Source organism: Accipiter gentilis, chromosome 1 (assembly GCF_929443795.1).
Source record: "Accipiter gentilis chromosome 1, bAccGen1.1, whole genome shotgun sequence".
NCBI lineage: Eukaryota > Metazoa > Chordata > Aves > Accipitriformes > Accipitridae > Astur > Astur gentilis.
In genome coordinates, this window is record NC_064880.1 from 27,251,603 (window position 1) to 27,275,357 (window position 23,755).

A 23,755-nucleotide genomic window follows, 5' to 3' on the forward strand; every position below is an offset into this window, starting at 1 on the left:
CTTTGTCAACCTGTTGCTTCCATCTAGTCAGTGAGTCCAGTTGCTTGCTGTCCTTTTTAGCTCTACTTGCTGAACATGGGTTGGTCTTTTGATATGCTGCTGCTGTCTGGTACTTGATGCCTTGGGAGGGAGAAAGAGCCTTGCATCATCTTGAGTTTACAGAGAGGCACCAGGCTGGTTTACAGATCTACTGCATGGGATCGGTTGCAATACATGGTTGGAGGTAAGGGGTCCCACCTTCAAATTCTTTAATGCTCCTGAAGTTACTTTCATTTTTGCTGCACTTGGACAAGAAGCAGGGAAGGGGGCAGGGGGTGGCTCTTTCACTGGCTGGTAGCATAACTGACCTTTGCAAAAGTCCTACTATTAGTCCAAGCTTAAGAACAAACAACTGATTGTCAGACATGAAGGCCAATTCAACTAGAAACATGTAATCTTATTGTTTACCTCACCTTGAGGAAAATGCTCCTTTTGCAATTGTCATGAACTTCAGGAACCTGAGCTAGACACTATTTCTAGGCTACAATGAGAAAATACCTGTACCTGCTCCCCCCCCATACCCCCGCAAGAGAATAGGTACAGACCAAGGTTTACACTATCCTTTTCCATGTGCAGCTGTTGGAGCTCAGCAGCCTGTAACTTGGTGGCTCTGCTGGGACAGGTGCTGCTGCCCCATGTTCTTCCACCCTGGCCTTGTGGGAGTTGGGCTGAAATGTGCTCACCTTGCTTCCAGGCATACTCTGCAGCTTCAGGGGCAGTCAGCATGGCAAATGGATGCAAGGAGAGCTTGAAAGGTTGAATGCAGTGGTCCTGGAAGGACAATTCATAGATTAGTATGTCTGCAGAAACTATGTGCTAAGCCAAATGGGTATATGCTTTTGTGGTCGGTGGAAAGTAAGAAAACTGCTTCAGTTTCTGCTTCAGAACTGATGGATAAATTAGCACAGCTTTGCTGGCAGTTTTTGTCCTGGCTGCTTGGCGCACCCTGCTTCTTGAAGTGCCCATCCCCTGCCCAGACATTTCAGTTGTCCACACAGTAGCTGAACTGCTGCATTTTATAGACCTGTATGTACTAGTGCAGCCTGGGGATTGTGGTCTGCCATAATATTCTGGTGGGCAGGATATCATCTGTTCACATGACAACTCCTGAAATGCTGGACAATGGGGTAGAAAACTCTGAGAAGCAGCAGGCAGTTGGGATAGCAACCGTTATATCCATCTCAGGCTAGGATGTCCCTTCTCATGAATCAGAAATCTTCTGGACCCTAATTTCCCACTAGGATGTGACTTAGTCTTCCTAAGTATCTACATATCTTGGTAAAGCTAGTGCTTGATTTTCAAGGAGATCTAAGCCAAGACTTCAAAAGTGATGGAGGATAACAGGAATCTCCACTTTACTTTGATGGGAAAGGGCAGGGGGAGAAGATAACCAAACTTGAGATCCACAGAAATTGAATTTTGAGATGGGCTGGATTCCAGCTCTTTGAGTTGAGGACTCTTAAGGAGGCACAAGCTGTGCTCCAAGAGTTACTGTTAACAAAAACAGTAGATTTAACCTCTTAAACTAATTAGGGCTTTGCAAAATAAATTACCCTTAGTTTCCAAATTCAGCAAAGCATTTCCGTTCCTTTCTTATAGAGTGGGAATAATCTTAAATCCATGATTAAAATTAAGCAGCGTTGTTGGCTTAAATAGAAACTGGATATCCTGGTAACAATGGCTTATCTTCCTCTTCAGAAAATTTTGTAACTTTGCTACCTCATGACCGTCAAGAAAGTATCCCTGAGTCCACTAGGGGCAGGATCTAGGCAAATGCACAGTAACATGAGATGAACAGAAAGACTGTTTCTGTTCTTTCTTTGTCTCTGCTTGCATAATATCAGAATATAAATCAAAGATAAAACAACACTAATACCCTACCCCACCCCCAGAAAAAAAAAAACCCAAACCACCACGGATAACAGCATGAGTAGCTGGAAACCTTCCAAGAAAACATCACTCCTCTGCAGTGTATGGTATGCACTCAAAATGGAGATTTCTAAAAATATCCTGGGTTGGAAATTCCTAGACAAAAGGATTCCTGCCCATAAGAAGCATGACAGTAAACATATACAGCATAATGTTCACAGCAACAGGAGGGATAGCTGATCCACCCACTTATCCCAGGAGCAGAGGGGAAGATCCCTCCTTCAAACTAACATGTTTTGAAATGCCCCTACATGGCATCTAGTGACATTTCTAGTTCTTGACATGGGAAAATTAAACTGAGAGAGGTTATGGCCACCTGTGAGCTGGAGTGAGCTCTAGTCCTTTCTGGACACTGGGTGGTAGTCCATCATTAATATTACAGCTAAGCATGACAGGTTAAAAAACACCAAAAGGTGCACCAGAAACACTGTGAATAACATGTGGACCAACTATTATAGTCTGATTACAGTTCCACAGCAACTTTTAATGGTTGCTTGGGAAATGTCAAGAAAGTCTGTGTTACTGAAGATAAAATTTATATATTCCAGCACAAATGCTCTTTCATTAAATAGCTGGGCCCTACAGTATACTTTCTTGTGACTCAAGTCATGAATTAATTATAATACTTCCTCTATTTTTTAAAGGGCAATTACATTTACATGGCTAAAGATATGCTGCCAGAGAAACTTGCTCTGAACACAGGCAAGGTCCTTGTGAAGCAGGCTATATCTCCATGGACGCTGCATAGCCTCGTTCCCCACTCCACATTAGTGGTAATTAGAGCACACTGGTGGGAATGGTCTTCTGTAAAGCACTATGCCAAATGCCCAAGAGCTGGGTTACATCTTAGTGTGGCTGTGAATAGTTGGACTGCCCTTTTTTTGCCTAAGGTAGAGGAGGAGGTGAATAGTTCAGCTTTTTGCTCTGTTCAAAGAGAGAAGGCTGGAGCTAGTTTGCTATTACTAATGGGGCAAAAGGGGCAAACTTGAGTTTAAAATGTAACATTTTTTAAAAGGCACAGATATTATATGATCCAAATGCATTATGCCTTTATGCAACAGAAGATTCCTTCCACTTTATTGCTCATAGCACACCAGTCTAGACAGTAGGCTGTTGGGAGAAGGGGGCAATAGCTTACTATCGCTATGGCCAAAGCTAGGAGTCACCAGTACCACTGAACTGGTACCCCTTCTTTGGTAGACTTTCTCAGACCTAATGGGCAGAACACTTCAAAAAGTGTGGAGTGGAATCTGCAAGGTGTGTGATGCTAGCAATGATGAAAACCTTTTAAGTATGCTTGGGAATGGGACCACTTTAAGAATGGGACTAAGTATTGGTATTAGTGTCAAGGCAGAATAGGATTCAAGAGCTTTAACTGGTGAAATCTCTACAGGGCCAAGATGAGATCTGATCAGTAAAGCTGGAGTATCTATCTCCATTTTGTCTACTGAAGGCTTTTTTTTTTAATCCATCTGGTTGCTCAGTTACATTTGCCTGCTATATCCAGTTTTGCATGGACCATATACAGTTTCTTTTTCTGGTAGCCTGGGGATAATTTTCAGCAGAGGCCCAACAGAGGAACAGCACAACAGAGCCAAAAAAGCTGCTTCTGCACTTTGAAGAACAAAACCATCTCCCTGAAGGTCAGCTACTGAAGACAAAGAGCTTTTATATGTCTGCTTTCCCTGCACCAGTGCTTTGTTTGCTTGGGTTGGCAAAGTCCCACGCCAGTGTGCAGGCCAGAAAGGAACCATGAAGTCTGTGGTCAGCCAGGCATTTAAGCCAGAAAGAGGCATGCCAAAAAAATGCCTTCATAAACCTCTTAACCCAGGAGCACATCATTCAAATATTCTAGCATGCAATGGGTGGCTTTTTAGACTAAAAAGATGGAGCAGGGATTTTAGAAGTAACCCTTATGGTGCTAGAGGTTTTTGATCCCAGTGGTGGTGTAATGAGGGAAGCATCAAGAGGTCAAACTCTAGAGGTTAAATATAGTAAGCACCTTTCCTCCCCTGCCTAGTCTCAACTTCCCTTGTTTTTTCATGGTTACATTCGGTCTGTCCCAATTCCTTCTGTGAGGTGATGGGTGGCAAAGGAGTTTGGGCTCATGTGCGAATGGTTTCTGTCTGATGTTTCTCTGTACTTCTCACTTTTCTTCTGTGCTTTTGTCCCTGCAGGGCATGGCATGGAGGGTATGCATCCTTCCAAGACCATGTCTCTCTTAATAGTCACTGCGTACAGCTCCTTACAAGTGTCCTCATGTCTCCTTCCCTAGTAGCTGCTGTTCTTTCTTAAATATGCTTGAGTAGCAGTGCCATGTGCTCCTCTGGCTGAAGTTTTGGCTCATGCCTGGCTGCTTACACAGGTTTCTGAGCTGACTGGCACAGGACAGTTCATGGTCTCCTCCCATATATGTCACCACTGCAGCCCTTGCTGCCTGAACACTGCCATTTACACCTAACACAGCACCGATGCATGAATCCACATGAAAGCGGTAAACCCTGCAATTTATGCCCAATAGAATAGAAATAGAAATAGAAAGGTATTTGAACTGGAGATGCAGAAGTTGTCCTGACATCTAAAACTGCTCAGGTCTTACAAGGTCCCTAAGACCTGATAGATCATTCCACATGAAGGTTTCATTCCCAAAGAGCAGGGATGTGACTTGTCTGGAAGGTCTTAAATAGTATTGGATTCCTTTGTTTATGTAAATACACTCTTAGAAATCTCAGGTGAAGGGAAACAGGAGGCACACACTCTGCTGTCTGTCTTGAGAGCTGACTAGACCCAAACAACTCTGGTATACGGGCTGACAGCAGGCTGTGTTATCAGAGCAGCATGCCCAAGGAAACATAGCCTCCTTCTCTCTGGAGGCTTTTAAACTGCAAATAATGACCAAGACTGTGCCACAGATTGACTAGTACAGAGATTAAATGACTTGCCCAAAGTCAGACAGTCTAATCAAATCTGCAAGTCAAGGTAATGTTACCTTTTCTCTTCGCAAAACCTTGTGCAAGTTTTCTGCTACTATTATATGATTTGGCACAAGGGTACTTCCGGACTCTAGAACATCTTTTCCCTGCAGGTGCACAGGTAACACACAAGACCCTGAAGTCACAGAGTTGCTGCTTTGTTCTGTTTAATCTGTATGTTTACCTTCCATAGGACTGTACTGCACTGCAAGTAAAAATTGGCTTAGCACTGTCTTCTTATTCAACTCTTTTTCACACTGCAATAAAGGGAGAATTTAAGGCTGTCTGACAGGTGCCATTTCTGATCCTTTACTGGGATCCAGGAAGGATTCCTAGGATGTAGATAGTGAATCTCCTTGAACAGTGTCATATAATGCCTATGCAAGTGTCAGAGTGCCCTTCTGAGAGTTGGCTTCTGTAAACATAGCACTGATTGAACGTGCCTAAACACGATCCCAGATTAAGACCTGCAGTGTTGTCACACTCTGCTAAGCGGCATACAATAGCTTACAAAAAAACCCATGGAGGTATGGCAGGAAGTCTTTGTCTTGCAGGGTTGAAGGTCTTTAGCCAAATTTCACATCTTTGGTTCCTCTGATGAATGCCTTATCTCAGACCTACAGCATACTTCCTTAGCTGGAAGATTTATCAGTTTACAGGGGAATAAGAATGAGTCAAGGAGACCACGAAGGATCTGCAGAGTCCATACAAAAGAGGAGGGCAGAAAAACTGCAGCAAAGAGGTGGGCTATGCAGGGAGAGTTTTACTGGCTTATACAACTGCCTACAGGGTATACTTGCTGGCAAAGCAACTTTGGCTCCTCAGTGAGGCCAAGCAGTGCAAGGCAGCAGCACTAGATGTCAGGAGCTAGCAAATGTTAGGTATTGTCCCCTGATGATTTCTGGTTTGCAACCTGAGTGGACTGGGTACAGACAAAGTACATCTTTGGCAGCCAAATGACAATCCCAAAGGAAAGTGCTAACTTCAGATAAAATTCACACTGTTGTACCTAGCCTGTGGTCATGAATGCTACCTGGATGCTTATATTCTGCTGTAACAAGGAGATACATGAGAGTTTATTGTAGGATGTTGCCACCTATCATCCATATGTCCTTGATGACTGCTAGTCTAATAGTAGTGATTGCTTTCCATAGAATGAAGTCCCTTTATTAGTATGGGAGAGCTGGAATAAACAGTAGCTATAACAGACCCCCCCCCCCCCCAACATGATCTGCAAGCAATTAAGAAAAGTGCTGCACTCTGCAGCTTCGACACACACCCTCAAGACTAGCAGCAGGAATGAAGTACCCGATGGATAACCACAACTGCACATGGTGGCTTTATACCTCGTTATGATGCTGAAAGGCCACCCACAAGGCTCTGAACTGTAATGGCAAATGTGAGAAGGGAATAGTTCAACAGCTTACTCTGAGTAAGAAGAGAAATAATCCATGTGTGGATTGCATTCCTAGAATGCCAGCCCTATGCACTACATGCTGGACCAGGACACTACAGGTAAGAGATCTTCACTCAGACCCTATCAGAGATGCTGAAAAACCAACAAATCACTCACATTTGCAGAGCTCTGCCAGTGCGTGGCTGAGGGCCTCATGCTGTAAACCTCAAAGATCTCTTCAATAGGAATGCTGTTCTGTGAAGACAGGTAAACAGAGAGGTTCAGCTCTCAGAAGTAGTATTCTTTAAAGTGAACGTATGACATCCAGCTCAAACCCCCTTCCTTTGATCTGTGAATCAGCTTTCACGTGAACTCCTAGTATTGTTTCATGCTGCTAGTTCAAACCTATTGAAATCTGGTCCTGAAACTTGCTCACCATTTTGCACTTGGGTGAGACAAGTAACTTATACACACACACAGGACCACCTACTGAAACTGCCTATTTTGTTTTCTAAGGCTGAGCAAAACTTAATGGCTACCTGATAAAAATGAGATGGATTTGTAATATTTGCACTGTCTGTATACTGTGTTTTTAATGAACAAAGACATCCAGGGTACAGGGAGTGTTTCTAGACTGCTGCCATGGAGCAAAAGACATTGCTGTCTTTCTTGCCCTCTTACCATTAATATTCCAGCATATGAAGACAATATCATAGCTTCTCTCTCAATTCGGTTGGGATACATGTATTGGTTGTAAGCTGCAAAATTCCTGTATAGTGTTTTGAATAAGAAGATTATTAGCCTGGTGTTATAAATGCAAAAAGTAGTCCTGGGCTAGATTCACTGCTGCTTTTACTCCATTTTCACACTGGTGTAACACATAGCAACAGCAGGGCCTTAGCTTTGCAATACTCACATTTTCTCTCTTGTCAGTGCAGTCTGAGCATCCATGTCACTTAGCCACAGCAATGCAACACTGAAAGCTAAGTTGTAATGGACCTGGAAAGACAAAAGAACCTTATGTGTTTTGTTTTACTGTAATTGCTTGACTGAGGGATGACAGAAAGACCAGAGAAATGCAGGGAAATGTGAGCTGGAGCCCAGTATTGTCTCAGCTACACTGGGTACCTTACCAGTTTTAAGACACTTGCTGAGGTTTCAGGGATTTTAAACACAGCCAGGAAGACTTTCTCAGCTTACCTGAAAGATGTTTTGTAATGCACACACAGCTTTAGTTTGTGAAGAATTCTCTTTGGTTACTTGACCTGAACTTTATCAAATGTCCTCTGTGGATAAGCTTTTTCTTGCTGAAAAATCAGCAAAAACTTGAATTATCTTGGATACATTACACCTGGATGCTATTCACAGCCAATCTCTTTAGATACTCTTTGCAGTAATGGGCTTTTCTTGATCATTTTAGTAACAGGTTACTTAGCTGTACCAAACAGCCATCCTTCAGAGTTCTCAGTAGCCCTGCAGTTAAAGAGGATAGTAAGTATGAAGTCTGGTGATTACCATGTCATCTAGAAAGGTGGGCTGCCTTTGTCCTCTTGGATCAAATTGATTTTCTCGTAGCCTGATGCCAACATAATCTCCCCTTAAAGCAAGAAAATAACTCCAAATTAAAACTGGTTCTAAGCAATCCGGTGCATAAGAAATGTAGTAGATGACTCTAAAGCTAGTACAAGACTGGGGCTAAATTTGGTATGATTCAGGGCTAGGAATCTGCTGCAGGATTTCTCACAGACACCTCAAGTAGGAAAGTTGTTAGTTTTCTGCATCACTGCTAATCTTAGCTTCCCCCAAACCACACTGCTGTCTTCCCCAAAGGCCCCAAAATATAGGAAGAACTACAAATATGAATCAAGTATTTGAAGTCTAGGGACTCACAGAAGGATTTCACTGTACAGCCAACAGACTGAAAGAGATGCTTCACTGGTGCTTGTTATTCTCATTCAGGAGAGGCCTGATTCTGCAATCTTTCCTCAGACTATGTACTACTGATCCATGCAAGCAGTCCGAGGGTAGATGGGCACAGGACTTGTATGGAGTAGAGGGGACACTGCTTACCTCCCCTAGGAGCTGTCTGCTGGGCACTCCTGCATCAAAGAGCATGAGACACTGCTGCATGAACAAGGATACCCCTTACAGACAGCAGCTGCACTGGCTGCATTGCAAGGGAGAAACTTTGCACTTCCCCGGTCATTCCCACTGACACAGAGCAAGTTCTGGGCTTTGACATCTCTACTGTCACATATGCAGTCAGGTATCATGCTGCAGACTGTGGGTAAGAAAATGAAGAGCAGCTCAGAGGAAGTCTGCTCATACTTTCCAGCAAGAGAAGACTAAGGTTTTACAGTTGTCATCCAGCTAGGTCATACAACCCTTTGCAATGAGAACAATTCCATCTCAAATGCAGTGAAGGCAGTTCTGGGCAGTTACTACTCACAGGAGTTTTTCAATCTCTTTCTTCAGGCGTTTTCTTTCCATACTCTAGCTGTCACTGTAACATAAGCTTAGTGGGATCTAGGAGAGAGAAAAGTGCATCCTACCAAGTATCTCTGTCAGTGAGCAAATCTGAATCACAGATAATGAGTATGGGACACTTGGAGACTCCCTACAAAAATCTGGTCAAAACCGTTTTCTAAGTAAGATTACAACAGAAGCTAAGAAAAATCTAGTCAAGAAAGAGAAGACAACATGCACAGTACTGAAAGTGAGGGTAAGAAGTTTAATAATGGGAAATGGGCAGAATAAGCCCATTTAAGATGAACATCAATCTTGAGTGTCAGCTTGAAGGTTGCTTGCATCCCCATCACAGTGATGTATATTTTCTCATATAATGCAATATATTGACCTGCTGCTGATTCTGAGTTTCTTAGCACATGGCTTGCTCTCCCCACTCTGTAGTAATCAGACCTATGTGGTACAAAGAGGGGATGGACTGGGAAGAGGACAGGCTGGAAGAGATGAGGTAACAGCTGGCCTGACAGGACACAGCAAAGAAAGAAGCCAGCACCTGGCCCACCAATTTATTGTAATATCAAAGCGCATGCTTCACTCCTCTGCTCCATAGTACACAAATGACACAAACCAGAGTAAGCTCTCTCTGTTACTGGATATTGTCCCCCTATTCTCTCTCTCATAACTGTACACAAGAAATCATGCACTACCTGTGTCAGCTGTTGGAACAGCCCTCAGGATCTGGGTTTGGAGCCTCTCTGACTTCAGGTATCTATGAAGAGGAATTCTGTCTTGACGTTGCTGTTCCTTTCTTGCCTCTGCCACTCAGTTTGTGTGCCAGGGAAATTAGGCTATGGCTTTATGCAAGACTGCAGCTTTCTCCTGTTGCTTAGAAACAATGCTGCTGAGCTGAGAGAAATTAAATGGGAACCCCCCCCCCCCCCCCAAACCAACAACACACAGAAGAGGTTAAACCTGCAACTTCAGGTTGGTTTATCAGTTTCAAGCTAAATGATCCTTTTGCACTTCTAGGCATTGAGTTTCACTTTTGAATGGCTAGTTGGAAACATAGAAGACTTGCTAACAAGGGAGGCAGAGACTATTCACTGGGTTTTCTGATGGATCTAATTGCTTGTAAAAGAAGCTATCAGCTTCCACTGTTCCAGCCTTCCACCGTATGGAACCGTGAAAAACTAGACCGGATACCTCCCAAGAGCCCATCCAGGGTTCTGATTGCAGTGTTTGTGGCATATAGGTAGGATCCTGCTACCAGTTCTTTCATCAATGTTATGTTTTTGCTTACAGTATTAGGAGAAATTCTAACAGCCAAGAAATCCCAACACGACTTACTAAATTCTGCTGTTGTCCTTCCAATGGATGCAGGGCACTTCTTGCACAGGACTGCTGATGATAGCCAATGCATCACGATGATGAACAAGTCAGTGAGAGGCTATTGGATTTTGTAGATTAGGAAGGTTTGCAGGCTATAGTTCTGAATGGAATGAGCCATCTGTCTCCCTGGGAATGTACTTCTCATGTTATTAACTTATTACCTAGTAAACAATAGGAATGGGTTTACGAGACATGATCATAATGTTGCCTCTCTTTGTGATGGCCTAAGGAAACATAAAAGCAAATGTATTACCATGAGACATAGATGTTTTCCAGGAAAAAGCCTACTTGGTATTTACAGAATTTGTGCTGTGCTTTTTCTTCCTTATTTCACCGCTCTCTTTCCAAAGCCCAAGCTTTAGGCATGTGCCTAGGAAGGTGCAAGAGGTAAAGGTAGTGGACACGGTTCTGCCACCTACCATGTCTTTGGCATAGCAGTGGTGTTGTGGTTTAACCCCAGCCAGCAACTAAGTAGCACGCAGCCGCTCAATCACTTCCCCCATCCAGTGGGATGGGGGAGGAAATCTTAAAAAAAAAAAAGTAAAACTCCTGGGTTGAGATAAGAACGGTTTAATAGAACAGAAGAGAAGAAACTAATAATGATAATGATAACACTAATAAAATGACAACAGTAGTAATAAAAGGATTGGAATGTACAAATGATGCCCAGGGCAATAGCTCACCACCCGCTGTCTGACACCCCGCCGGTCCCCGAGCAGCGATTCCCTGCCCCCCCCACTTCCCAGTTCCTAAACTAGATGGGACGTCCCATGGTATGGAATACACCGTTGGCCAGTTTGGGTCAGGTGCCTTGGTTGTGTCCTGTGCCAACTTCTTGTGCCCTGGCTGGGCATGAGAAGCTGAAAAATCCTTGACTATAGTCTAAACACTACTGAGCAACAACTGAAAACATCAGTGTTCTCAACATTCTTCACATGCTGAACTCAAAACATAGCACTGTACCAGCTACTAGGAAGACAGTTAGCTCTATCCCAGCTGAAACCAGGACAAGTGGAAAGCCAGATGGGCAGCCACTGAGGGAGGGCTGGAGTTTGGGAATGGCCCCTCCTAGCAGCAATAGATGCTTACGGCCATTCTCCTTAATTCTATGGCAAAAGGATCACCAAGCTTAGCACTTCCCCACCTTTCATTCCAGCTGTGAGGCTTGTAATCAAGTTGGATCTGATTTCTGAGGGCATCCGCCTGGCAGGCGTCATGGCAACCCCATGTGTCCAGTAGAGCTGCTGCTTGTTTGCTCTGCTTTGAGAAATGCAGATCTACTGCCTGCCTTTCCTCCAGTTACACCTACCCAGGGCTTATCTGCTGGTATGGCCAGGCAAGTGTGAAAAGTGACCTTCACAAAGTGGACATAGCCATACCAGGACTGAACCAAAGTCCTGCTAACCCAGTCCCTGCTCTGTGATGTAGCAAGGGTGATACCCTGATGAAGAAAGTGACTTTCCTGAAATGAGGGTGGTCCCTAGCCTTGGGGTGAACTGACCCCTGCTATTTCCCCCAAAGCAAGAAATCCTGTGTCATTGCAAGGCAGGGAGGGGGAGTGGCACTGTGTTTTTGCTCTTCCTGGGGGAAAAAAAATCGCAGCCACTAGTGGACGCCTGGGGAAGAGACGGAAGACCAGCACCAGTAAGTATCGAAGTTTCTCAGTGTGTTTCCCCATTTTCCACTGATTTGCAGCTCAGGACCTTCTTGAGCAAAAAATGTTGTCTTGGCAGTTAATAGCCATTGCTTTTTTTTTTACTTCCACGAATTTGTCCAATCACTTTTTGAAACCCGAGTAATTGACATCTGCAATATCACCTGGCAAAGATTTCCACTGTTTAAATAGGGCTGCGTGGGAGAGGGTCTCTGTTTTTAAGCTGCCCACTCTTAATTTAATTTGCTGACCAGTGTGCTTAATAAACTTAGTATATTAGTAAACTTAGTATGAGCAAGTTTAGGCCCCTTGAACCGTGGAATTTGTCATGCATGCAGCACAGAATATGTATTACAGAAGGACACTTAAGTCTTTTCCCCACACCATAGCACTTTTAATGCCAGTCATGGGTTCCCCAGAGCAAGAAATAAAGCAACAGGCAGGTCTGTGTGTCTGCAGCATCGTTACCCACTGCAGGTCCGATTTTCAGGGCTGGTGTGGTGGGTGTTTTGTCAATCTACTACTGAATTAAGTTGAAAGGAATAAATTTATTTAATAATTTGCATTATTTAATGCTCATCAGCTAATGTACTAAAAAATACCACAAAAATAGTAATAGGAGTAGGATTTAGGACTCTTGCAAGGGCTACGATTCACATGCCTGTGGCAGCTGGTAGAAGTGTTTTTATCAGCCTTGTTTGTATTGCAAATTCCCTCCGCACCTCCACTGTAAACTGCTGTTCTTCAAACTACTTGGCTGCTTTTTCCTTGCATGTAATTTCCTTAAAATATTTAACATTGTCACATCTGCACACGCAATGTCATTTTCTTGAGGACAAATTCGAAGGTGTCTGGAAAGCAATGCATCAACTTGGGCTGGAATATAAATTACTTCAGAAGAAAATTTCATTTTAATAAGACTGTAAAATGTCACCTTTTCGCAGGTGAAGGCTGCAAGCCAGGTGCTGAATTCTGCAGGCGAACAAACCCTAACTTTTGGGTGAGATTTGTCCTTCAGAACAACTCTCGGGCTCTTCTGAGGCGCTTCAGCAGCGTTTTAGCTCTGCGTGCCCCAGGCAAGGCGGCGGTAGCAGCGCCTCACGCGCACGGCCTCGAAGCTAGGTGCTTCCAGCCCCGAGGGCGGCGGGGCCGCGGCGCCTGAGAAGGCGGCGTTTGGGGGTCCCCTTTCCCCGGGAGGACGGAGAGCTCCCTCAGCGGCGGCTGCCCGGCCCAGCCCGACATGGCGGCGCAAAATGGCGGCGCGGGCTCCCCGCACAGGCAGGCAGGCAGGCCCGCCCGCGCCCTAACGGACGGGCGAAGTAACGTTCCCCACCCCGGCGCAACCGGCTCTGGGGATGGAGTTTGTGCGCGCCGGGTCTCCCCCCCGCTTTCCCTGGCGGAGCAGAGGGAAACGGCCGCTCCCCCGGCCGCCATCCGGCGGGGCGGGGCGAGGGGCGGACCGCCGTCGCGGTTGCATTCAAAACTCTCCCGGCGGGTAAGAGCTTCCTCTGCCCCCTTCTCTCCTTCTTGGGCCGCGGTAAGGAGCAGCCGCCCACCGCCCCGCGGGGCTCTCCGTGCTGGAGGCTGCCGCCGCGCACGCAGGTGAGGGGGGAGCCCGCCCGCCCCGCTCCCCGCGGGCGCTGAGGGACCGCCGCGAGGGCCCGCGGTGGAGGGCCTGTAACGGCCCGTGGTGGAGGGCCTGTAACGGCCCGCGGCAGCCGCCGCTGCCGGGAGCAGCTCGGGGCGAGGTGCGGCGCGGTGCCCTGTGTCTGCGGCCGACAGGTCCTCCCGGGGGGTCAGCGGGGCGGGGGGCGAGGCCGCAGGTATGCTTCTCGGGGAGAGTGTGAAGTCTTGGCCGGTAAGTAGCGGCCGAAGGGAAGAATACGGGCGCTAACCCTGCTCGGTGTCGCTCTTTCCAGCTATGGCATCGTGGGAGGCGGCCGAAACATCCTTCTTCAGCCTGAGTGGCGTAAGAGAGCGGATGCGGGAGAAGAAAAAGGGTGCCTTGAGGACTGCGAAGCTGAATGCCTCACTTGCATCAAAAATCAAAACGAAAATCATTAGTGAGTGTATTTTGCCTTGCAGCATGTGCAGAGGCTGGCAGCTACGTCACCTTGTAACTGTGCCTTTGGCTGTGGCCGCGGTGGGTGGCGGTCTCTTACCCAGAGCTTGTATTTAATAGCTCCTTCTCTACCTGTGGGTTTCTAGTGAATTCAGTACCCTGCAAATGAATGTCAAGTGCCACTTGAGGTGCCCAAAGGTGTTAGAGGTATCTGTGACTGGCAGGTTTGATGCAGAACCTTTGGAGCGGCAGCTGGGTGCATCACAGGCTGCTCTCAGCAGCATCTCAGATGGCGTTAGACGGCTGTGTCTGGGTGACCAAGTCCTCGGGGTCCAAACAGCAAAAATAAGAGGTGTGGAAAGTATTTTAGTGTAGATGCAATCCTGTGCAGAAGCTAGCCCAAATGTGATTTGTGTTTCATGGGGGAAATAATGCAATGATAGTGCACGAGATAATTTGGACTACCTTGGAAAAAGTTAGATGTTTCTGTTACTTTTATTTATTTGTTTTGAAATTGGGAAACATAGATCTAAATCTGCTCAAGGGCTGCTACAGAGAAAAGTAGGTTTTTCTCCCTCTTTTTGGATGGAGATGAGGATGCAGAGCTATAGGCGACTTGTTCAAAGTCAGAAGCATATCTTTTTAAACTCAGCACCTGAACCACACCATCATTCATTAAGAATTGAAGCAGTAGCTTGCTGACTGAGCACAAACCACTGAGGATGGAGAGGGTGTCTGTCTGAAGTGTTGCAGGTTATTATGGTAAGTTTTTCCTGCTGTTCTCTGGAGACTTTCATTGCTGGAAGGAATTATACTGCTGCCTTTGTGTGGGGCTATTGAGTTATAGACATCTGAGCCAGAGGGAGGCTATTCTGGGAAGAGGAAGAAGTATGATGAGGGAAGAGGCATGGATGAGACCTTGGATGCTGATTCTGTGTGATGCTTCTCTATCCCTTACAGACAACTCCTCCACTATTAAAGTCTCCCTAAAGCACAACAATAAAGCGCTGGCCCAGGCCCTCAATGCGGAGAAAGCCAATGCGCAGCGGCTCACCCAGGAGAAGACCATCCTACAGAAGGAGGTGGAGCAGTGTCACTTCCAGAACGCTCTGCTGCGGCACAAGCTCTCCTTCCTGGTATGGCACTAACAGTGTGGTTGGTATGGGGAGAGGCAGTGGGCAAGGTATGCAGCAGTAGCATCTCAACCTTGGGAGGACTGAGCTGTTGCCGATTGTCCATAGTGTCTGTATATGAAAAATGTCACCATTCATTTGCTTATTCTTTATTCCAAGCTGTGTTCTTCCCCAGAACATGCCTTGCTCTGGCTGCCAGCATCCTTGTTGGAATAGATGTTTTGATTTAATGTCTTTATGGTTTCTCTCTCTTTATTACCTTGACATAGAATAACACCTTGAAAGAACTTGAAAACCTTGTGGCTGCAGTTAAGATGGCCCGGCTGTCTGAGGTAAACTGTGGGAAATGTGAGCACACTGCTCTGGAAAAGGTGGCTGTGTTTGTCTCTGCCTTTTGCTTTGTGTTGCCTGCTCGCTTCAGTGTTTAATGCTTCAACTGTTTTTCTTTGCTTGCTTGAATTGTGCTGGCTGCATCCTCATTTTTAGCTTGGTGTTGACAATTTCTGGGGTAACTTCTGTAGTAAAGGTTACAGTTTTAAACTGCCTTCTCTGGGTCGTTGGCTGTATTGGCCAGTAGGCTATTCTGCTATGACAGGTTGTGACTTCTTTTCAGTTTCTTTTTTTAAGTGTTGCCACGGCAAGTTGTCATAGGGAATAGGACACTTCCCATACGTTCTGTCTCATGGGTGGGTGGGAAAATATTCCTGCTTCCTAGTCTCAGATTATCTGAACTAGTTTAACTTCACCCTTAAGCCTGTGGAGACAGAATCTGACCTTGCTGCAGTTTATTCCATAATTTGTGCAATTTTAAATGGGAGAGGGTCACTGGTGGTATTTGGCATGCTTTCCAGGGTGAAACTGAGCTTCTGCTGTTTCTGTGCAGGAGGCTGCACAGGGGATTGCAAGAGCTTTAAACCACCCTTCTATTTCTTTGCTTTCCAGTCCTATACAAGTTCTGCATCCTTGTCCAATGGCCGGAAGAGCAGCATGACTGAAGATAGCTGGGCCGATGATATTGCAGGTGGTCAGCTTGTGAGGTGGGCCTTAAAATGTCGGATATTACCAAGCTTGTCCTGAATTTCTATATGCTAAACTTACTCTTGTGTTTTATGTGTGTGCCCAGTTGTCTGTTTTACATGAGATGTCTTCTCTAAACCACCACTGCTTGATGTTTTCCTTTATTCTGTATCTTTCTGCTGCCATTCCTTGTCTTACTTGTTCTAATACTAAGTCTACACATAAACTGGTCCTTCTCCCTCCTTTGTTTGAAAGCGCATTGCTTCTAGATAGTTTTTCCTTTGTAGCTAGTGAGCACTGCAAGATTTCCTCGAGTGAGTGAGTGTGTGCCATAGCTGGCTGCTTTGACATTTGTTATGTATAAATGCTTAATAGTCATCTGCTTGTATGATGTAAACTTGTGTTTTGGAAAGAACCTAAGAGCACGGTCTCTTAAAATATACTTGAAGTTCTGTTCTCCTCTGTTTAGTCTCTTCTTTGAACACAGGGGTGCCCTTGGAGCTGCCCACAGGCATATCTCTAAGCAGCTATGTTGGTGTTCCACAGTGAGGTGAACCTGTGGTTGCAACCTGTGCACTGAGAGGCCTTGCTTCCTTGTTGCCTCAGTGTGTTTTTCTCCTGCTTCTGTGTCCACAGCAGTGTGCTTTTCATACAAGTTGTGCTTGCACAAAAATGTGAAATTTGTCCTGGCTGGGCAGCGTGTGTTCTTCTGCACTTGAAGCCTTCAGAAACGTATTTCCACAACTCTTGATGGAAGTGAAAGCTGTAGCTATTCTGCTGGATTCTAGGGCCTGTCACAGGTATGAAACATGCTCCATTGCTGTTACCCCTTCTCACCAGGGCTGCAGGGATGCCAATGAGGGTGCCCATTTCCAAGCTGTGTGATGCAGGACAGCAAGGTGGCAACTCTATAGCAGTACAGACATCCTCACTAGATCTTCAGCGACCTGCTTCTATTGAGTCCCTGGAAATTGTGCCTGTTGCCTCCAAAGACACTTTGCAATCGCAGCCTGCTGAGAAGCCTCAATCCCACCAGGAAGAGAATGGGAAGAATCCGACTGAAGCAATGGAAGCACAAGAGGCTTTTCTCGATTCTTGCATCTTTGGAGGTAAATTTGCATCTTCTGCTATTCTTCTGGTATGACTTTGCATGTTTGTGTTCAGAACTGAATGAGTGCAGTGCCATAGCTCCAGTTAGCTCCTAACCATCACTCCAGCAGCTCTTAATGACTGTTAGGAACTGCATGGTTCAGTGATGCTGATATCGCTAGAATTGCATATATCACAGAATGGGATGTCCTGGTGGGGAAATTTGGCACGTTTGCAATAGCTCAAGATTGCTCATCAGGCTTTCTGAGTAATAGGCACTGAACTTATATAAGATTTTCAGAAATTTCTGAAGGTGCAGCATCTGACTAGATGCATGTCTTCAGTTCCTTGTGGATTTGCCATATAAATAATAACTCTCATACAGATCATGAGCATTCCTAAATATTAGGGCTGGTTAAGGGATGTTGCTCTGGGCTGGCTTTCTGTTCTGAGGGGAGCCAGTTGAGCAATTCTGTTATACAGTAAGTTTGGGGAGTCCCTGTAGAGACAAAATCATGCTTTTTCTATGCTCTGGATTTGTGGCAGTGTGTGGGGCGTGGGGTTTAGTGGTATAGAGAAAGCTAGTATTAGCCTGCTGCATTTCTCAGTCTTAGGAATGAAATTTCTTTTTCCAACAGAGGCCTTGTGTGCCATGCAACAAAATCCTGACAATTTGCCAGCGCTCGCCTGGGAGAATCATCCTTTTTCAAATGATGGTGATGAGATGGCAAAACGTTTCTTTGATCGTCTCTCACAAGGGCATGTTACTCAGAGGAGAAAGCGTTCCACCCTTTTTGCAACAAGCACTCCATCTTCTGGTGTGGATATTTTCCCATGTGTCAGTTCCACTCGGGCAGCTCAGGGGAGTATCACAAAGGACAGCAGCAGCTCCAGCAAGAGTAACACACAGCCACAGCTGAAATCTCCCAGCTCCCTGGTTTCACCTACTCAAACCCCTGTTATTCCTGATAGAAAATCTTTGGATAAAGAGATTTTCTGTGATCAGCCACAGGCTAAAGAAACTGAGCGTGGTGTTGAAATGGACAGCAGCTATAGCCAAGTCCCTGAGTTTGTTCCTGTGAAGGTTAAAAGCAAAGGTAATTGTAAAACTGGTGAGAAAACAACAGTTAAAAAAGCAAGCACAGGAAAAAAGAAAACAAATGCAATTAAAAACTATGCAGAAAGTAGTCTTGGTATAGCTCAGGGTGAAGAGAGTGCTCAAAATGCAAAGAAGCTTCTTCAGCCAAAAGTAGCAACATGTTCTAGTGAGTCTGAAGTTTCTGAGATGAGGCAGAATGCTTGTGTGGGGGCTTTCAACAGAAAGAGCAGAGACTGTGGTGTGGAGCAACATTCCAGCTCTCCTGATGAAGTCCAAGATCTCGGAAGAACATATGTGGTGAATCTAACACAGCTGCACAGTCTTGGAAATGGTGACTTACTGCAACAGGCTAAGAAGGAAGCTATTTTTGAGACCCAAAGTATGGGGAGCTTGTCAAAAAGCCTAGGTTGTACCTTTTCAAGTGGTGAAGTTCTCTCGGGTGATTCCAGTCTACAAAACTCACTTTTCTTGAGGAAAGAAACCTCAGGTGCCTGTGCTTTGCAAGAGGATTCAAGTGTGAGCACAAAAAGCATCAGACGGAAAACCAACAGAAAAACTAGAGTAGTTAGGCAAAGAGATGACTCTGATGAGGAGAATCTGTTAAACTGTGTGAAAATACCAGAGGCCAAAGCTGAAGAACAGCTTAGAAGCAGCAAGACAAGCAGGAAGAAGACTGTTGGGAAAAGCAGTTGTAGTGATCAGAGAAACGAAGTGGATGTTTTTGGGCCATGCGTAGATGTCCAAGAAGTAGCTAAGGAGAGTATGAAGGATTCACCAGGTAATGTTAAATGTAGCAGGAGAACTTATGTTGTCCATTCTTTGGATCTTGCAGGAAGCTTGGGTTGTGTCCAGACAGATTTTGAAGGGGGTCCAGTTGTGCCTCCCAGGTCTATTCCTGGGAGCAAAGCTAGCAAAATCCCCAGAGTTCAGAGGATGGTAGCTGCTCAGAGGAATAAAAACCAGCCAGGGAGCCTTCAAGAAAAGGGGCAAGCTGAAGTTGACAACAACATGAACACTTCGAAAAAAGATGCTTATCCCAAACCAAAGCCTCAGAGGAAGAGGAACACCTCTAGACTTCCAGAGACTGATTCCCCGGCCAGACAAAGTGATGGTGCCAAGGCGCTCATTGGAAGTTCAGCAGAACTTGAATCCAATCAAACTGTCCTGATGGGCAAGTTTTCCTGCATTACAGATCTGCTGTCTGAGCCAGATGCCTTCCTGGAAAAGCAGATAGCTAAGATACCGCTTACAAATAATCTTATGGACCTTTCGCACAGTATTGAATCCTCTTCTGTGACCCGTTCTGCAGCTTTGCTTGTCAGCTCCAGGCTTACAGATGTACCTGTCTCCAAGAGCTTAAGTACTGAGGGCAACAGAATGCCAGAGAAATCCTCTGTTTGGCTGGAAAGCTCCCTGGTATTTAAAGAAAAGACTGCAGAGGAAATACTTGGGGAAAGAAACCAGGTTGAGTCAAGTGTTCAGAGCTCACCTTCACAGGAACCTGGTAGGTGGTAGGCTGGGGAGGGTACCTGTGTTTGGAGATGAGTGCCAAAAATCCATGCAGCAAGTGCTTATAATTTTCTTTCCCTCCTCTCTTTTTTCAGAGTTAAAGATCAGTGTTCAATACACCATTTATACTTCCACTTGTGCTGGCCAGTCATTTCTGTGGCTGCATTTGCTTCTAGTTTATCAGCATTCCTGTAAGAATTTCTGGTCACTTGTGTGGATATTGGGAAAAGACTAGGAGCATATGCTGCGAGTCTTGCTTTACCACTCTTGTTATCTACAGGGCATGCCTGTCAATTTAGAAAATCAATTACTCAAGCAGTTGAAAAGTATAATTTGGTACTGATCCTGCCTACTAGAGTCAGCATTATTGGGGCACAGAATATGATGATGGCAGGTTTTTGGTCCAGAATGGTTAGTGCTGCAAGGTTTTAGACTTTATACCTCTAGGTGGTATCTTCAATGGAAATTCATCAGGAGCTGCCTAAATTCTCTTGGTCGTGGTTTTATTTCGTTTGTTTTTTAAAAGGATTTGGAGGGTGTATCCCTTGGCTGGTAATATAATAGTGAAGCTGAGCCTTTTGGGGAGCTTGCTGTTATTGGATACTCTGTAAAGAGAGTTGTTTTGTGGGGTTTTTCCTTCCTGTAGCTGTTGACAAACAGGCCTGTTACAGCTAGAGTGGGCTGTACTTTGTAGAGAGGGAAGAAGTTGGTTCTCCTGCCCTCCGTCTCTTGGCTGACGTCACTTTGAAAGCTGCAGTAAACACTGGCAGGGTACTGTGCCTTCCTGGAAGTCTTGTAGGTTGTTTGGGTGCTATAAGCTTGCTTTTTCCTCCAGGCTGTAAGCTCCTGGGCATTAGAACTATCAACTATCATTTTTGTATCATTTTTCTACTACACCAGGGCCCAATGATACTAGCAGTATTAGTGACCTGTATTTTTTCCATAAGGAACGTAATTTGATGCATGAGCTGACTTTTGAGAAGCAGGTCTGGGATATTTGGACAAAAATGGTCTCCTTAGTTTAGAGGGAACATGATTGGATTCAGGATTGTGCAGTGTGCAGAGAAACCTGGTAATGCAGCCCTTCTCTGTTTGGCAGCTGTGTTTCTTAGGATATCTGGAAAGTATTTGGAAACACTGATCAACTTGTGTGAATGTCTCCCTTTGCAGAGATCAGGCCACTACAGGACTTGACCAATGCCAGGACTCTGTCTTCCTCCAGCTTGGAAGAAATGTCAGGGCGCTCATCCAGGCGGAGACGGGGCCCAGCCTGCTATGCAGAGCCAAAGCTCAACAGGTTGGGCTTTAAACTCTTCCTTCCCATGACTGTTCCCATGCTGCAACCCCTGCTCTGCTCTCATGTGCTCACTCTCCAGGGCTAGGCCCTCTGTCACTTTGTTTGTCTTTAAGTTCTTCTTACCCTTTGTGTTTCTGTGACCCTCCTCTTCTACCACAGTGTGGTTAAACCAAAATTCTGCATTAGCACAGATTGCATATGCAGGCTTCTGGTAACAAGCTACCAAAGATGTTATTTCCCTCACTGAAATGAGCACATCTCTTAGCAGACTGCATCTGTGGTACACCAGTGCTAATGAGGAATTAATGTGAGGATAAAATACAAGCTAAACAAAGACAGCTAAGCAAAACCCCTGATTTTACTTGCTGCCATTCTGTGATATCTAAGGTTTTATACAACAACTGAGTAATACTTCCATGTTAATAGGGTTTCAGTGAAGGGAATGCTAGGTTTTGAGGAGGGTTCTCCCCTGCGAGCAGACTCTATCTATATTCACCTTTTCTGGCAGATATGAGTACCTAAACAAGTAGCTGCATCTTTTCCCTCAGAAAATATAGATTCAGTACATCCAATGGCTACTATACAGAACTATTTAACTCCTAAAATGATGACTTTGTTGTTATGATACTGGGTAATGCTATGTTTTTTTTCCTGAAAAGGGTCACAGTTCGAACTTTCTGTGAGGAGTTAGTTATACTGGTTCAGAAGGTACTCTGTACTGGTACAGCTGTTCCTGTACTGGACAAGGAACAAACTGTACCACTCAGTCATCTTATAGTGGAAGAATTTCAGTAAAATCAGAAACTTTAGAGACTGAAATCATAAATGTATTCAAGAAATACCTCGATGGTTCAATCTAACCCTTTTTGTTCTGCAGCAAACTGAGGCGGGGTGACCCATTTACAAACACAGACTTCCTCTACTCCCCTCACTGCAAAACCAGAAAGAAGAAAACTGCCAAAGCCAAGGAAATGACCAAGAACATCAAAGAGGAAAAAGAATGGCTTCCTGAAGGATGTCCCAGTGCTGAGGCAGGCAAGCTAATGACAAGGGGAAGAGACATAAAGCCAGAGGTACAATAGTGGTTCAACAGGCAGCCCCCAAGCTCCTAGGGGCTTGTGCATCTCTGCTAGAATCTCTCTAATGATTTGTGTAGTTTATTTTTTATTAAACTATAAATAAAGTCTCTTGTGTGGACAGTATAAAAACATTGTGACATTTATTCCCTGCCCTTACCCCCCTGGCCCCACCCAAGCCTGGGAAGAGTACACCTTGTTGGAGGGCTGTTCTTCTGGCATTGCAGATACCCACAAGGGCTGCTGAAAGGATCTGAAAGGGTTGCAGCAGCCCAGGCTTTGACAGCAAGCAGAAGAGGCATGCTGACATGCTGCCTAGCATTACCTTCTGTAAAAGGTGGCTTCTGTACAGGTAGAGTAGTCCACTGTGAAGTCACATTTAGGGTTGACTACTGAAGCCTTGGAGAGTCCTAGAAGTCAGAGCTCAGCTCTCTGCTGTTCTGGAAGGGAGCCATGTCAGATAACTGATGTATCCCCTCTCACTATTTGCTGTCAGTGGGGATTTGCATAACTATGGAGTTGAAAAGTGAGCCTTCCACCAGGCCTGAGCATGCAATACCTAGGACACAGATGCGCACATCTAACTACATTAGTGTCAGCACTAAAGGTACGCTAGGCTATACTTTGATCAAAGACAACTTTTGCTGGGGTCTGCTGATGGGAGTGTTGGTGCAAAGGGCTATTACTTGTAGTGGGAGCTACAAGGGCCCTGCTCAAGAGCTCTATGAAGCAGGTTGTATGCTGTGAAGCAGACAATGTGTTTCAGGAAATTCTGTTGCTCTTTTCTATTGCAGACTGAGTGCCCACTGGCCTCCAGGACTTGCTTTTTTTAGGGTCTACTGGTGTCTACCTTTGAAGTCTACTGATATTAAATGTTTGAGAGAGTGGTGGGGAAAAGAAGTGATCATATTAGTAGTAAAAGGGAAGAGAATGTGTCTCCTTGGAAGCAGGAAAAATGTTTCTTCTTTCTCTGTGGCAGAGCAGGGACAGGGACACTCTGTTCTTATGACCACACTTACTGCTTCTTTTCCCAACACAGAGGTAAGTGTTCTTTTCTCTCAGCACTTCAGCAACAGCCATCAGTTCACGAAGGTAGATGGGGTCTTGCTGTACTCTGCAGAGTCCTCCAGAAAATAGAAATTTTGTCAATACAGAGGGAAAATAGTGCCATCTGCAGTCAGGTAAATGCTACTTGATTGCTTACACTTAAGCTATACTGTCAAGTCATTAAAACAAACAAAAGTATAAGATTTAAAATTACACATTTATTCAGTTTCCTGAAAGGCACTAGGCTTTCTCTTGGTACTCTGTAACTTCAGAAGTGAGGCAGGAGCTAGTAAATAACAGGGAATTTATTAGAGGTGCTGTAGCAGTATGACCTGTCTGACTGTGATGCAGTAATATGAACTATAGCTGTCAGAAGCCAGGCAGGAACATAGATCTCCAGATGTTCCTGATGATTGTTTCCATTGCTTCTGTGGGTCAGCAATGGGACTTTTTCCAGCTGCACTTCTTATAAGCTTGTGTTAATAACAGAATAGTTGACTACTGTGTTCATTCATATTGAAGGCACAGTGACAGCTGCTAGCAGTTGTAGAGCTGTGCTTCAAACACATGCTCATCCCCAA

General features: G+C 45.1%; 2 protein-coding genes across 12 annotated transcripts in view; one reads left to right on the plus strand and one right to left on the minus strand.

Annotated features, from left to right (window-relative positions):
* Window positions 1-13,220, minus strand: part of C1H2orf80 (chromosome 1 C2orf80 homolog) — a 27,578-nt gene extending 14,358 nt beyond the window's left edge. For 4 of the 11 annotated variants that reach the window (XM_049799852.1, XM_049799938.1, XM_049799928.1 and 1 more), the window contains exons 1-8: window positions 9,510-10,446; window positions 8,786-8,862; window positions 7,852-7,933; window positions 7,253-7,335; window positions 7,018-7,105; window positions 6,514-6,591; window positions 723-810; window positions 2-120 (exon numbers count right to left, since the gene is read on the minus strand). In XM_049799852.1, coding sequence (XP_049655809.1) covers window positions 2-120; window positions 723-810; window positions 6,514-6,591; window positions 7,018-7,105; window positions 7,253-7,335; window positions 7,852-7,933; window positions 8,786-8,826 — 579 coding nt within the window. In that variant the 5' untranslated portion in view covers window positions 8,827-8,862; window positions 9,510-10,446. Of the gene's footprint in view, window position 1; window positions 121-722; window positions 811-6,513; window positions 6,592-7,017; window positions 7,106-7,252; window positions 7,336-7,851; window positions 10,447-12,779 lie in introns of those variants that run through there. The other 7 variants (XM_049799842.1, XM_049799861.1, XM_049799900.1 and 4 more) reach the window with 7 other exon arrangements.
* A 73-nt stretch (window positions 13,221-13,293) lies between these two features.
* LOC126038221 (shugoshin 2-like) lies at window positions 13,294-22,246 on the plus strand. Its single transcript, XM_049799624.1, has 9 exons — window positions 13,294-13,340; window positions 13,765-13,908; window positions 14,868-15,043; window positions 15,310-15,372; window positions 15,983-16,077; window positions 16,898-17,166; window positions 17,785-19,749; window positions 20,925-21,051; window positions 21,929-22,246. The coding sequence occupies exons 2-9, from the start codon at window positions 13,767-13,769 to the stop codon at window positions 22,131-22,133; spliced, it is 3,042 nt and encodes a 1,013-aa protein (XP_049655581.1). The 5' UTR covers window positions 13,294-13,340; window positions 13,765-13,766; the 3' UTR covers window positions 22,134-22,246.
* Window positions 22,247-23,755: the final 1,509 nt, after the last annotated feature.